This window comes from Lipotes vexillifer, unplaced genomic scaffold, assembly GCF_000442215.2.
Source record: "Lipotes vexillifer unplaced genomic scaffold, Lipotes_vexillifer_v1.1 scaffold628, whole genome shotgun sequence".
Classification (NCBI taxonomy): domain Eukaryota; kingdom Metazoa; phylum Chordata; class Mammalia; order Artiodactyla; family Lipotidae; genus Lipotes; species Lipotes vexillifer.
Genome location: NW_006779395.1, coordinates 923,993 through 939,628, shown reverse-complemented (window position 1 = coordinate 939,628; position 15,636 = coordinate 923,993). Strand labels below are relative to the sequence as shown.

At 43.1% G+C, this 15,636-nt stretch overlaps 1 protein-coding gene across 1 annotated transcript in view; it reads right to left on the bottom strand.

Moving 5' to 3' along the window:
- The window catches only part of DHTKD1 (dehydrogenase E1 and transketolase domain containing 1), a 51,800-nt gene that overhangs the window by 4,694 nt on the left and 31,470 nt on the right, over positions 1-15,636 (bottom strand). Inside the window, exons 9-13 of the mRNA XM_007452575.1 lie at positions 14,665-14,749; positions 13,841-13,980; positions 8,169-8,319; positions 7,683-7,789; positions 1,923-2,087 (exon numbers count right to left, since the gene is read on the bottom strand). Of these exons, the coding sequence (XP_007452637.1) occupies positions 1,923-2,087; positions 7,683-7,789; positions 8,169-8,319; positions 13,841-13,980; positions 14,665-14,749 (648 nt within the window). The remainder of the gene's footprint in view (positions 1-1,922; positions 2,088-7,682; positions 7,790-8,168; positions 8,320-13,840; positions 13,981-14,664; positions 14,750-15,636) is intronic.

Here is a 15,636-nt window from a genome sequence, read left to right as displayed (position 1 = left end):
AGCAGGAATCAAAAGGTTCAGAGTTCAGAGTTCAGAGTTAGGTGGGAAACTGGGGTGGGATTTTGGTACCACTTGACAAACTCCCTGTACCCCTGAGTCATGTTTGCTACATGGCAAGTCATCTCTGAGTGGGCCATGGATAGAGAAGGCTGGCTATTTATATTCTGCTAGATCACTTGTACCAATAATCCAATTTTCAGGAAGAAATCAGAGTTCAATACTGGTTGTACTGACTTTCCATTAACAAAAGGACTTACATGTTTAATGAAAATATTTGACTACTTAATAAGAGTAATTTTTCACTTGAAAGTCTATAAGATAGCTGTTGATATTTTTTAAGCTCCCCAAGGAAGGCTTCACTTATTTAATAAGTTGTATATTAGACTTGGGGAGAGGGGTGGAGAATTAGGGCCAGAAAATGAACTCATTTTCAGTTTCAAACAGGGAAAGAAATTCTCAACAAAACTTCTAATAGTTCACTCAATACCTAATAATATACATGCATTATATTTAATATCATTGCACTCCTTTAGTTATGATTGAGAGAGCAGGTGACAATGTTAGGGATACAATGAAAGTTGGGTTCAAGAATCCCAGATCAGGACTTCCCTGGTGTTCCAGTGGTTAAGACTCTGCCTTCCAATGCCGGGGGTGCGGGTTCGATCCCTGGTCAGGGAACTAGACCCCACATGCCGCAACTAAGACCCAGAGCAAAATTATAGTAGCTTTACATTTTGACTTGGCTCCTTTCACATTGCTGTTTCAAAATATCGGTGTCAAGATAGCCCCATCAGAAAGATAGTGTAAAGGGACTGAATTTGTTTGTCTGGAATGTCCCATGATGCTCATGAAACCATCTCAAAATTCATAAGGTTGTTCACAGAGAGAATAAGCAGACCAAACAAATGAACTTTCAGCCATTGGTGAAAGAACTTGAAGTGCATTTCCTCATTATTGACCCCTGAGGCTGGGGTGAGACAGGTGAGGGGCCTGGAGAGCAAAATTTAAGGGGGTGCTCACTCTGGGATCACTCAAGTACCCTTGACCGACTGTGAGAACTAAGGTCACCTTACTCCCCTCCAAATGCTAGAAACCCCAAAAAAGGCAACCGGTGAAGGCAAATCACTGGCAGCTTCCCTCAACACCCCTCACTTCCAAATACACGTTCTCTAACCTTTGTGAGAAGCACAAGATCATCTCAAACAGCCAAGTCCTAAACGACTTAGTTCACCTCAGCAGTGGCATCCAAATAAATGCAGAGGTTTTTCCAATGTTAATCCTAATTCAGACTCTCATACAAAACTGAAAAAAATTATAGCAGGTGGGATAAATATATCTTAGCAGTGTTTCTTATCTTGAACTCTGCCACTTGAAAACTAGCATATTTGTGTGATTTAAAAAACATGTGCGCTTAACACTTAGTTCCAGTAAACCAAGAGAAAATATACTCTTGTAAAGCCAGGTAGTGATAAGCTATATTGTTACCATGTTTGAAATGGAGTCTACCAGTGATAAATCATTTAACAGAAAAAGTCTAAATAAAAGTCAATGAATAAAACCACTCATTTTCATCAAAGTATTTTCAATTCCCAACTTGCAACTATCAACATAGCAGTGGTGAGACCATTTGGACTTTGAAACTTTTCCTGAAAGATTATTTCTGCTCAGACTGGGATGCCAGGGTTATAATATTTGCTATGCCTGTCCTTCATGACAATGAAACTGAGAGCGACTTAGAGTTCTAGTTATTCTTGAAAGGTTAAAAAAAGAGAAAAAGGGAGAGACAAAGCAGCATGGCCAACTAAAACCAAAGAGATGCTTCTGTCCTTTGCATCTACAATCAGGTACAGAAAAGAGATGACAACGCAGGGGGAAAAAAATGACAGGAGGAAAAAGACTAATAACCAGCTTTTTCTACTTACAGGGAGTCTGAGCAACATCTTCGGAGAAGCAAGGATGAGGGGCTTCCTGAAGTTCCGGACCATCTGTCTCCGTAGCAGGTGAAAGTACTGGGCGGGCGTGGAGGGGTGAGCCACGCACATGTTCACGGTATCCCCGTCCACGCCCTCCTCCATGCTGTCACACATCTGGGAGGGAAGTGAGAGGAAGGGCAGACAGTCGGGTGACCTCACTCCATCCTAAGGGCACAGGCTACCCTAAGGGGGACACGGGGCTCTCGATGAGCAGGAGAAGAGATGTGTCTCTTCATTATAGAAAAAGACCAGAAGGTAAATTTATGACCTGTGAAGAATTCACCAGAGGAGAAGCCTGATGGCTCCCCATCGGCCAAGTCTGTGTGTTTTAATGTGGTTCTTTCCAAACATAGCTGACTGCAGGAAGCATGTGGAGGTGGGGACTTCCCTGGTGGTCCAGTGGTTGGGACTTGGAGCTTTCACCGCCAAGGGCCCGAGTTCTATCCCTGGTCAGGGAACTAAGATCCCACAAGCCGTGTGGCATGACCAAAAAAAATTAAAATTAAAAAAAAAAGAAGCACCTGGAGGAGACTTTTTGAAAAATACAGATGCTGATGACTGTGGAGTGAAGATGTTGGAAGGATACACTATCCGAACCTCACTCTCCTGATGGAGTAAATGTAAGTATAGTTTGTTTTAGAGACAAGAACGAGAGCAGCTAACGAGGTTGAAAAATTGAGGGCAAGGAATGAAATCTCAGAAGATCCTGCTGGGACAGAAACTTGAGGCATGTCTCCTAACCCTGATCAAGAAGTAGTACAGGGCTTCCCTGGTGGCGCAGTGGTTGAGAGTCCGCCTGCCGATGCAGGGGACACGGGTTCATGTCCCAGTCCAGGAAGATCCCACATGCCGCGGAGCGGCTGGGCCCGTGAGCCATGGCCACTGAGCATGCGCGTCCAGAGCCTGTGCTCAGCAACGGGAGAGGCCACAACAGTGAGAGGCCCGCGTACTGCCAAAAAAAAAAAAAAAAAAAAAAAAAAAAAAAAAGAAGCAGTACAGAGGAAAGTAAGTGAGTTGACAATATCCTGAGATTTTTACTGGGCTCCTCCAATTTGGTGACAGGGTGTGAATGGCACCCTGGCGGAAAAAGGGCAAAATCTAGGGCTGAAGCCCCTGCAGAATTCAGTGGAGGCAGATGGGGCTGCCAGGCTTGCCACTTCCAGGGCCAGGACATGCCAAGGAAAGAGAGGCCCACGGAAGTGAAACACAGCCCTGACCAGGGAGTGGACCCTTGTATGGGCTTAGCTATTGAATCTCAGAAGGGACACCGGAATTTAGCAAGAAAAACCCTCTGTCCAGCAGAGCTATGTCCTCCCACACCATGTCCTCAGGCTTCATGTACTGGAGACTATTCTCAACTGTTGCTCTAAGAAGGTAAATTGGTACCAAATGGGAAGGAAAATTAAGGGGAATTCACCCACACCCTCTCAGGGAAACTATAAGGTTTTTGAAGAATCGCCCTAAATAATCAAAGACAAGATGAAATAAAATGATATAGCAACAATATAAATATTATACAGCCCCTTATAACTTTGTATAAGCGGTGGGGGACAAAAAGAAAGGAACATAGCAGGCAAAAGGCAGCCAATTTTAACAAAAGACATAAGTATTGGCAAGGATGTGGAGAAAAGGGAGGCCTTGTACACTGTTGGTAGGCAAGTAAATTGGTATAGTCACTACAGAAAACAGCATGGAGGCTCATCAAAAAATTAAAAACGGAATTACTGTATGATCCAGAAATCCCACTTCTGAGTATTTAACCAAAAGAACTGAAATCAGGATCTCAAAGAGGTATTAGCACTCCCATGTTCATTGCAACACTACTCATGATAGCCAAGATGTGGAAACAACCTAAATGTTCATCTATGGATGAATGGATAGAGGAAATGTGGTATGTGGTACATAGGTATATTTATCTATATATGTAATATTACTCAGCCTATTCAAGGAAGGAAATCCTGCGATTTGCAGTAACACAGATGAGCTTTGAGGACATTATGCTAAGTGAAATACAGATACTGCACAATTCCAGTTATATGAACAATCTAAAATAGTCAAACTCATAGAAGCAGAAAGCAGAGCAGTGGTTGCCAGGGGTGGGGAAGGGGAAATGGAGAGTTGCTAGTCAAGGGGTATAAGGTTTCAGTCATGTAAGATGAATAAGTTCCAGAGATCTGCTGTACAACGTAGTAGCTACAGTCAACAGTATTGCAATGCACGCTTAAAAATCTGTTAAGAGGGTAGGTCTCATGTTAAGTGTTCTTACCACAATTTTAAAAAACAACCATGTTTTAAAGGGCAGATAGTCTTAAAGATAACACAGTAGAATTGGATAAGAAAGGTGAGTGCAATGCCAAGAAAACCAAGTGAGAACCAAACTCTACTAGTTACAAATCTAATAAATAAATAAGAAACATCAAGAAGCAGAACAGACAGGACGAAAAAGAAATGGCAGGGGGCTTCGCTGGTGGCGCAGTGGTTGAGAGTCCGCCTGCCGATGCAGGGGACGGGGGTTCGTGCCCCGGCTGGGCCTGTGGGCCGTGGCCACTGGGCCTGCGCATGCGGAGCCTGTCTCCGCGGCGGGGGAGGCCACAGCAGTGAGAGGCCTGCGTCCGCCAAAAAAAAAAAAAAAAAAAAAAAAAAAAAAAAAAGAAATGGCATGAACAAAGAGCTTGAGATAATCACAGCGAAAGAAGATGAAGTAAGCAAGTGCTTATATAAACAGCAAACACTTCACTTTACATATCGCTATATTAATTCTTTTGCAGGGCTAAAAATAAAATTAGTAGTGTACACAAAGAGCTTGAGGTAATCCCAGTGCAAGCACAGGAAACGATAATAATAAAAATAGTAAACAGCAAACATATAAATGTCGATTACTGTTCTAAGCATTTACATATATTGACCCTTTATGCCTCACAGTAATCCTATGAAGTAGGTTTGAGAAAATTATTAACATGGACTTGGTAATTTTAATGCATATGTAGATGCTCCTTTCAAAACCCTGGCAACTTGGTTCCTTGAACTTCTGTCCTCCAATCACTCTGTCCTCCATCCTACCTCAACAACCCATTTCCATGGCTACATCCTGGTTTCAGTGACAGGGATCTCTCCATAAGCTCTACTTTATCCATTCCACTCTGACCACCACTTCCTACCTTTCTAGCTCAATTCCCTTTAACACTTTGACTCCATCAATCCTTCAGCCTCATCAATACCACCAACATATTGATCCTATCACCTTTCCACTGGCCTTCACCCTTCACATCTCCTCCCTCCTCCTTAGTTAAGCTACATTCCATAGTCAATCATTATAATCATTCTTTTGCATACACCCTTAACTCCCTTGACATTTTTTCACTCCAAACCACGAGCCGAGGTAATCTCAACTTTCCATCTGTCCCATTTCTGCACCTATGCAGGGAATGAAGCTAGAGAAAACACAATCACACGGATGGATCTCACTTTAAAATCTTGACCAAGAATCTTAAGTGGGTCGTCAATGCTCTTAGACTATTACCTTCTATTTCCCTAATTCACTCATTCTCCTCTTCCAGACGACTATTTCACAGCTGCAACCCAGGGTCTCCTCCTGCATCACCACTCTCGGCTAATGACCCAAGAGTATCTCCTCAGACCTTCACCACAACACCTACCATGTCCTATCATCTGCATTATATTCTTTGCCTCCTGGTTATTAACATAGAGGAACCTGCCATGCTGCTGTCTAGAGCTGATCCAATCCCTTAGTGCAGTGGACACCAGCCCATCCTGCCCTCTCAAGGCCATCACTCCAGTCATTCTACTCTCTCTCCTATGTCAATATTTTCTTCTCTACTGGATCATTCCTATCAGCATACAAACATGCTGTTATTTCTCCTATCTTTAAAACAAAAGCAAGGGCTTCCCTGGTGGTGCAGTGGTTGAGAGTCCGCCTGACGATGCAGGGGACACGGGTTCGTGCCCCGGTCTGCAAAGATCCCATATGCCACGGAGTGGCTGGGCCCGTGAGCCATGGCCACTGAGCCTGCGCGTCCGGAGCCTGTGCTCCGCAACGGGAGAGGCCACAACAGTGAGAGGCCCGCGTACAGCAAAAAAAAAGGAAAAAAAACCAAAAAGAACCCCTCTTGGTGCAAATTTCCCACTTCCTTGTTCTATTTGCAGCAAAACTTTTCAAAAGAGTTAAACTTTCCTCCTTCCATATACTCCTAATACCTCCACCTAAACAAACTGCAGTTACCGACCACCAGATGAACCCTTTATTGCTAAATCCAATGGCTAATTCTCAGTCCTATCCTGATTGGCCTTGATACGTCCTCCTTCTTAACATGTATCCTTCACTTGCTTTCTAGGACCTTCCTCCAGCCTCACTGGTTGCTCCTTCTTGGCCTCCCGTGTTCTCCTTCCCTGCAGCCTCTAACTGCTGGTCTATCCCAGGGCTCAGTTGGGGGGCAACTTCTGTTCTCTAACTGTACTCATTCTTTTGATAATTTCATCCAGTCTCATGACTTTAAATATCATCTAGAAACTGATGACTCCCAAACTGCATCCCTTGCATGCTCATTCCTATATTTCTTTGAAAAACTGTAGTTTTGTATTTCACAGCTAGTTCTTTAATTTACCTCCAATTTATTTCTGTAATCTAATTTTTATGAAATGATTTCTCTGTCATTATCTACCAACCAACCAGTTATATCCATTTATCTAGCTACTGTTCTATCTACCTATCTACTAATATATCACCTTTCTGTATATTTTATCCGCCTGTATGCTAAGATAATTAATGACATTCATGTACTTAGGGTGATGTGTACTGATGTCTCCATTTACTTTCAAATGCATCCAAAAATTATATGGATTTATGGATAGACAGAGGGATGGCGATGAATAGATACATGATAAAACAAATATAATAAAATATTAATGGTAGAATGTAGCAAGTGGGCATATGAATACTCTCTGTAAAGTTTTTTCAACTTTTCTGTATGTTTGAAATTTTTCATAATAAAATATTAGAAATATGCATAAAGAGGCACTGGTAATGATTCTTACCAAAAGATAACAATGGTAATTTCTGGGCTATTGTTTAACATTTTTTAATGGTCACAAATCATTTTATAAAAATACTATCACTACTTAGATCTGGGGTTGGTCACTGTATCTCTGTTTATAAAAAGCCCCTAGATGACTCCGATGATCAGCTTGACTCAGAAACTACTGATATTTGCCGCATAAGAAGCACTTTCAGGGACTTCCCTGAGTGGTCCAGTGGGTAAGACACCACACTCCCAATTCAGGGGGCCCAGGTTCCATCCCTGGTCGGGGAACTAGATCCCGCACACATGCCACAACTGAGCCCACATGCCACAACTAAAGATCCCGCATGCTGCAACTAAAAATCCCGCATGCTGCAACTAAAAATCCCGCATGCTGCAACTAACTCCCGGCACAGCCTAAATAAATAAATACTAAAAAAAAAAAAGAAGAAGAAGAAGCACTTTCATTGCCGTAAAACCATGATACTAACATGCTTGAGGCATCACGTTTCCAAGGAATATTGATTGACATTGCATTAAATCTGTTTCATTCAAATACTACAATGTCTTATAGTCCAAGGTTCACATTAGGTATTTGCAGGAGGCAGTTCTATTTCAAAGCACCTAGAAAGCAGGGAAACATTTCGTGGAATCCAGAAGGCAGTGGATATACCTGCAAGAAACGCTCTGTTCGACAAGATGAGTGCTCTGGTCCAGCCCCGTCGTACCCGTGAGGAAGGAGGACCACGATGCCGCTCTGGAGGAGCCACTTGGCCTCACCTGCAAAGCAGCAGTGAGAGTAAGAACACTACGACGCAGGTGCAGGACAGCCCGGGGCGACTGGGCGGTGAGAACATGTTAGTTTTTTGCTGGACCCCCCAAAATCATTTCCATTGCACCATTCACTACAGCCAAGCACATTCCCCAGGAGACACAGCCCTCCTGCTGACAGAGGACTTACATGCTCTTCCTAGCAACTTATTTAACTGCCTGATAGCTGCCATGCCCCAGTGGATGACAGAACAGGCTCCCAACTCTCGGAGTGGGGGGATGCCGTGGTACACAGGAGTCTCATAAGCAGTTATGGCCCCTTTTCTGTCATTTGTCCCCGTGAGGCTGGTGCCACACGTCCACTACACACCCATAGGCCAACACCAACCTCCAGAGATGAACGTGTCAAAGATGATCTGGGCACCGTTGAAGAAATCGCCAAACTGAGCCTCCCAGAGGGGCAGTAGGTTAGGGCTTTCGATGCTCATCCCATACTCAAATCCCAAGACGGCCTCTTCCGACAGTGGGCTGTTGCTGACCTAGGGCAAAGGAAGCGAACAGAACTGTCGTGCAGGGAAAATGGGATGTGAATCAGTTAAAGTAAAGCATCATATTGGCACCAACTGCTCAAAAGGGAGGAGGGTCGTGAGGGCAGCTGTGCTTTCATTCATCCCCGCATCCCTTTGAGAGAGGACATCTCCTGCTCTCCATGAGTGATGTGTATGGGAAAAGTTGGGGCAAACAGAGGAAGACATACGAAAGGTTGGAATATGGGCATTAAAGATTTTCTTGAAGGAGAAGCAAAATTAACTTCTCAGATGCCCCACCTTTGAAGCTGAGAGTAAAATGGTGTCATAAGAGCTTTTTTAAAAATGTCACAAAACAAAGTGGGGGGAGGGACTTCCCTGGTGGTCCAGTGGTTAAAAATCTGCCTTCCAATGCAGGGGACGTGGGTTCGATCCCTAGTCGGAGAACTAAGATCCCACATGCCATGGGGCAACTAAGCCCTCGTGCTGCAACTACTGAGCCTGCGCTCCAGAGCCCACACTCCACAACTACAGAGAAGTCTGCGTGCTGTAACAAAGAGCCCATGTGCTGCAACTAAGACCTGATGCAGTCAAAAATAAATAAATAAATATTTTTTAAAATCTAGAAAAATGGTATAGATGATCTTATTTGCAAAGTAGAAATAGAGACATAGACATAGAGAACAAATGTATGGATACCAAGGGGGGAAACAGGTGGAGAGGGAGGAATTGGGAGACTTGGATTGACATATATACATTATTGATACTATGTATAAAATAGACAACTAATGAGAACATACTGCATAGCACAGGGAACTCTACCTAATGCACTGTGGTAACTTAAATGGGAGGGAAGTCCAAAAGGTAGGGGATATCTGTATGTGTATGGCTGATTCATTTTCTTGTGCAGTGGCGGCTAACACAACATTGTAAAGCAACCATACTCCAATAAAAATTAATTAAAAACAAACAAACAAACAAAGGGGGGGAAAGTTACTTGAAAAAGGCCTACCTTTCAGAATCCATTATTCTAATATCCTGTTTGCATGATAAAGCAAAAGAATCATCACCATATGTTAAGATTAAAAAAGCAGAACATAAAATTACATCTCTGAAGAGGCTAAAGAGATGTGACAGTTCAAGGCAGCACAACTCTGAACTGGGATTGTGGACCAGATGTCTTCATGTCTCAGTGTTAACTTCCTGACTTGGATGGTTGCATTGGGGTAATGTAGGAGAATGACCTAGTTTGTAGGAAATACACATGTAGGGCATCAGGCTGGCAACCTGATGTTTCCATCTGGATGGCTCAAATGTCTCAGAATGAGAAAAAGTTCCTTTTGCATTATACATCCAACTTTTTTGTAATTTTGTGTTTGTTTCAACATTTTTCTAAAAAAATTTTTTTAAGTTACTTTTTTTTTTTTTTTTTGGCCATGCTGTGAGGCATATGGGATCTTCCCCAACCAGGGATCAAACCCACGTGCCCTGCAGTGGCAGCACGGAGTCCTAACCACTGGATCACCAGGGAAGTCCTTAAGTTACATATTTATAGAATAGTACTTGGCAACAAAAAGGGATAAAATACTGACACATGCTACAACATGGATGGACCTTGAAAACACAATGCTAAGTGAAAGAAGCCAGTCATAAGAAGCCACATATTTATGAGTCTGCTTATATAAAAAGGCCAAAATAGATAAATCAATGTAAACAGAAAGCAGATTAGTGGTTTTCAGGGGCTGAGGGAAGGAAGGAATGGGGTGTGACTGCTAATAAGTGTGGGTTTCTTTTAGGGGTGATGAAAATGTTCTAAAATTAGATAGTGGTGATGGTTGCACCGCTGCATACACTGAAAACCACTTAAATGTACACATTGAAACGTTGAATTCTATTGAGTTTTATCTCAATAAAGCTTTTAATAAAAAAAAACTCTGGAAAAAAATTTCATCTCTACTATGATTACAACCATAAAAAGGCATGATTTATATGGATAAGTACTCAATGACAACAAAAAATGAAAACAGAAAATGTATTAGTATGGTGGGATTATGCATAGTTTACCTTTCCTGATTTCTATTTGATTTCAATTATGATCTTTATAAGACATTAACTTGAAAAGGTACACTGTATTTCTCAGATCCATGCGTCTGTTGTCAACAGGATTTGAACTGAGTGCTTTACTTGCACCTCTGCGTCTTCACCTCATTCCCCATCTCCCTTCCTACCCAAGGCTGACACACCCACTCATACTCTAATCCATACCTTTTTTCTGCTTCTTCACTCGGCTCATCAACAAACTCCTTTTTTCTGAACCTCTCCTCATTGGCTTTCTCCTCTTGGCAAATGAACAATCAAAAGCTTAAAAATAAAACAAGAAAGGACTTCCCTGGGGGTCCAGTGGTTAAGACTCTGTGCTCCCAATGCAGGGGGCACGGGTTCGATCCCTGGTCGGGGAACTAAGATACTGCATGCCGCACAGTGCGGCCAAAAAAATAAATTAAAAACAAAAAACAAGGAATATTCCCCTGGCCAGTGCTCTCTAGCTCCTGCTTCCTGTAACAGTCAGGATTCTAGAAAGAATTATCTAATCTAGTTGTCTCTACCTCCTGAACCCCTGTCTACCCTTCAACTAGTAAAATCTAGCTTCTGCTCTCCCCACCCCACAGAAATAGCTCTAGAGGAGGTCAACCTTGACCTTCCAGTTGCTAAATCGAACGGCCATGTTATTCTTCCTCTTTTCAGATTCCTCCCTCCTTAAGTTCAATGACACAGGGACTCTAAGTTCTCCTCCTGCCTTTCTGGATGCTCTTGTGGGAACATGCTTCCTCTGCCAGCCCTTTAAAAGTTGTTTTTCCCGGGACCCTATCTGTTCTCATTCTGCTCTCTCTCAGAGAGATTCTCCCACCCCTGTGGTTTCAAACACTCCTGCACCCTGATGACTTCCAAACAGACATCCAAGACCAGATTCCGTCATTAACTCCAGACATACATATCTAACTACCTGAAATATCTATGTCAAAGTTTAATGCCCAAAACTTAGTCCATCATCTTTCCTTACCACACCTGTTCCTCTCCTTTGCTCTTTATTTGGGTAAATGCCATCATCATATGCCAGCTGTCCTAGTCAGGGAGCTAGGAGGTGACCAGTACTGGTCTTCTTCACTCCCTACACCTACCACTGAGTCTGATGGCTGTTGTTTTCTGACTGGTTCTCAGCTCTTGGCCCCATCTCCCCTCTGCACTGCTATTGCCCTAATTCACAGCTCCAGGATTTCCTGCCTAGATGACTGAGAAGCCTCCTTAGAAACTGTCCTAAGTCTCACCCTTCTTCAGCTCAGGCTTCCAAAGTATCATCAGGAGCGCTGTTTCTAACATGGAAATCTGATCGCCTGTTCAAAACTCCCCCATGGTCTCTCTTCTACATAACACTCAAAGTCTTTCACAACGTGGGTAGTCCTGACTGGCCCGTCTCTTCTTTTACTTCTGTATCCACTTTGCAGCTTAAACTCCAGTCACATGAAGGCTATATGTAGTTCCCTGAGCATGAGGTCAGGGCCTCTTACTTCACAGCTTATGTATGCACTACGGTGTCCATCTAGAATGTTCTCCTTACATTTACTAGACTAGGCAGTTCCAAATGTCCCTCAAGTCCCAGCTCAAATCTGGCATCCTCTCTAAAGCTCTTCCTTTTAATTCCCAAGTCACCCAGCTGCCCCTTCTCCTATGCATCTATTGTACTTCATATACTTGTATACCCTTATCTACATTAATTTGTTGAATCTATTAATGCTTTCATTTATTCCAAAAATTATTTAAGATAGCCTGTAAATATAGATAATACACAAAATGAGTTTAAATGTAAGTGGACAGGGAAGTCCCTGGTGGTCCTGTGGTTAGGACACCATGCTTCTTTTGCAGGGGGCATGGGTTCAATCCCTGGTCGGGGAACTAAGATCCCACATGCTGCGCTGTGCAGCCAAAAAAAAAAAAAAGTAGGTGGGCAGAAAGAAAATAAATAGATTGACACACCCAACAGAGTTGGGGAAAACATACAACCTGGTAACGTACTTTCTTGAGGCTGCCATGGCCTCTACCCCTTCCCAGAAGCCATTATTGATAAGGGAAGGTTGACTGGTTGCAGAATTTTCGATGTACACACAATAAAGACGAGCCACTGCTCAGGGAACTACAACTACTCTCAATACCAAGATCAAGCAGGAGTCCCCCCTAGGGTCTTCATATAAAGGACAAAGTGTTAGGTAATAAATAAAATCTTTGGCAGTATCTCCATAACAGATGTGAGATGTTTACTTGGGGCTTTCTAAATAGCAATATTCAAAATTAACTGATACTATATATCAAATCACAAATCAATAAAAGACACTGGGTGGAGAAAATACAAAATGTTTCAGTATCTGGGTCACCAATCTGATACTGATCAAGGAGGGGATTTTAGACTAACTTAAAGAAAAGATGAGTTGCATGTCCTTTAAGTAATTGTCCTGGAAGCTTGCTTTTGACAAAGTGAATTTTTTAAAAAAATATTGAGTATTCGGCTTCCCTGGTGGCACAGGAGTTAAGAATCCGCCTGCCAATGCTGGGGACACGGGTTCAAGCCCTGGTCCGGGAAGATCCCACATGCAGCGAAGCAACTAAGCCTGTGGGCCACAACTACTGAGCCTGCGCTCTAGAGCCCGTGAGCCACAACTACTGAGCCCATGTGCCACAACTACTGAAGCCTGTGCGCCTAGAGCCCGTGCTCCGCAACAAGAGAAGCCACCGCAAAGAGAAGCCCGCGTACCACAACGAAGAGTAGACACCCCTCACCACAACTAGAGAAAGCCTGCACGCAGCAACAAAGACCCAACACAGCCAAAAATAAATAAATAAAATAATTTATTAAAAAAAAAATCGAGTATCAGTGAACCCAATACTCTCAAATGGCTAGAGTAGGAAAAAAGATGACGCACCGCTAATTGTTCCTTAAAGGATAATTTCATAAACTCCATGTGCCAGGCACTATGCTAGTTGTTGGAGAAACAAAAATGAAAAGACCCAGGCCCTGCTCTTGACTCTAATGAATCTAACGCAGCAACTGGCACAGAGAAATACATGGCAATGGATACATTCATCAAGCCCGCTAAACCCTAGGGAATAAAGTAACCTTAAGTCAGTGGGTTTTTTTTTAAGTTGGCAAGAAATGTTGGTTTATTATCCACATCTTCGACTCACTTTAATGAATTCAGCAACGAGCAGGTTATATAATCAATTTTGGATTGACAAAATGAACACCCATTTGACATTTACATGATTACAGATAAGTAGCCAGAGTAAAACAGCTCTAGTCTACTCGCTAGTCTGTTACTTCCACTCCAAGTGCATAGACTGGCATTGTCTACCCAGTCGGCATCGCTTTATTTCAAAAAGGACTGAACCCAAAGTTTCTGACATCTGTTTCTAGTTGGTCTAAGAAGCCTGTAGCTATAATCACCAGCACCTGAGGTTTATACTAGATAATAAAACAGCCTACCTCTAGAAACCCCTTTTGATTAGGGTCCATATGGTTCAGGGGGATATAGGTGTCATCGGTCTTCTGGCAAACAACCATTGCGTGCCTCTGGCTAAAAGTTCCACGGCCAACATCTTGGCCACTCAGACGGACGTTAAAACCTTAAAGCAAGCAAGAAGGAAAAGAAAAAAATCCAGATTCCCATGAATAACCTAAGTAATAATAAGGCCTGGTGACCCTGAATTCTTATACATCGGCTCATCCTGAGAACTGTCCTTAGGACAATAGATTATCCTTCTTAAAATATACCTGTCCTGGGCTTCCCTGGTGGCGCAGTGGTTGACAGTCCACCTGCCGATGCAGGGGACGCGGGTTCGTGCCCCAGTCTGGGAAGATCCCACATGCCGCGGAGCAGCTGGGCCTGTGAGCCATGGCCGCTGAGCCTGCGTGTCCGGAGCCTGTGCTCCCGCAATGGGAGAGGCCGCAACAGTGAGAGGCCCGCGTACCGCAGGAAAAAAAACACCTGTCCTATATTCAAAACTCCGTAGTGTAATTAAAAATAAAGAGTCATCATTTGTCCTACAATTTTTAAAGGAAAATGCCTTTCCAATACATCCAGCACTGAGTCCTTTGTTTCCACAGTCTGTTCGCTGATGAAGATTGTCAACATGACATACCAAGATTAAATAATGTTTTCAGGTAAGAAACGTTAACACATTTGAGAACCTCTCTAGTCAATAAAAACAATACAAGGTAGTTGTAACTCAAAACTGCAGGCGTCACATATAAGAAATGTCATATAAAGCACCCCCTACCTGCTGTGCAGCTACACAGAAACGTCTTACCTTCAGCAAGTAATGAGCCTAGGGCAAGAGCTTCTGCCGTGGCCCAGTCTAACTTTGTTCCATCCATCACTCTCTCCACTCTGGACTGTATAATTGAATGGGAGGGGAAAAGAAAATTTTAAGAGTTCCCATCCTTTTTCACATTGAGTTCAAAAAATGTAAGGCAACAATGGTTAAGAATCAAAAACATAACATTAAATATGACAGACAGTGCAGAAGGAAACATCGGAGTATGACGGCAAGTACATGACATTTGAAAGCAGGCAAAACAAACCGGCACTCTGGTGAGCAGTTAACCAGGCAGATGGATGGGAGGAGGAGACGTCAGGGAGGGGAGAGAGGAACAGTATTGGTAATATTCTATGTCTTCAGCCTGATGGTGAGTACACAGATTGTTTTAATAGTCTCTATACCTATAATAGAAACTTATAAACGAAGTTAGTGTTTTAAAAATAATCCAGAGTTCATCGTGTCTTCATCCAAGTTCAAGAACGATGAAGACCTATATCTCCTTGCTCTACTCCTTCCTGCTTTTAGTGCTGAAAGTCCCACGTTCTAGGAAACCACAGGCAAACCATGACAGTTTTTCAATCCATCCTTAACATGACACAACATGTAAAATCTCAACATGCTTAAGGGTGTAAATGGTTGCCTTTCGGGAGTATGTGTGCTGATTTTTATTTATTTTATTTAAGCCAAACCCCAACCACCTTCCTCAAAATGAAAGTGTCGGGCTTCCCTGGTGGCGCAGTGGTTGAGAGTCCGCCTGACGATGCAGGGGACACGGGTTCGTGCCCCGGTCCAGGAAGATCCCACATGCTGCGGAGTGGCTGGGCCCGTGAGCCATGGCCGCTGAGCCTGCGCGTCCAGAGCCTGTGCTCCGCAACGGGAAAGGCGGAAAGGCCACAACAGTGAGAGGACCGCGTACCGCAAAAAAAAAAAAAAGAAAGTGTCTTCTGCTCACTGCTCAGA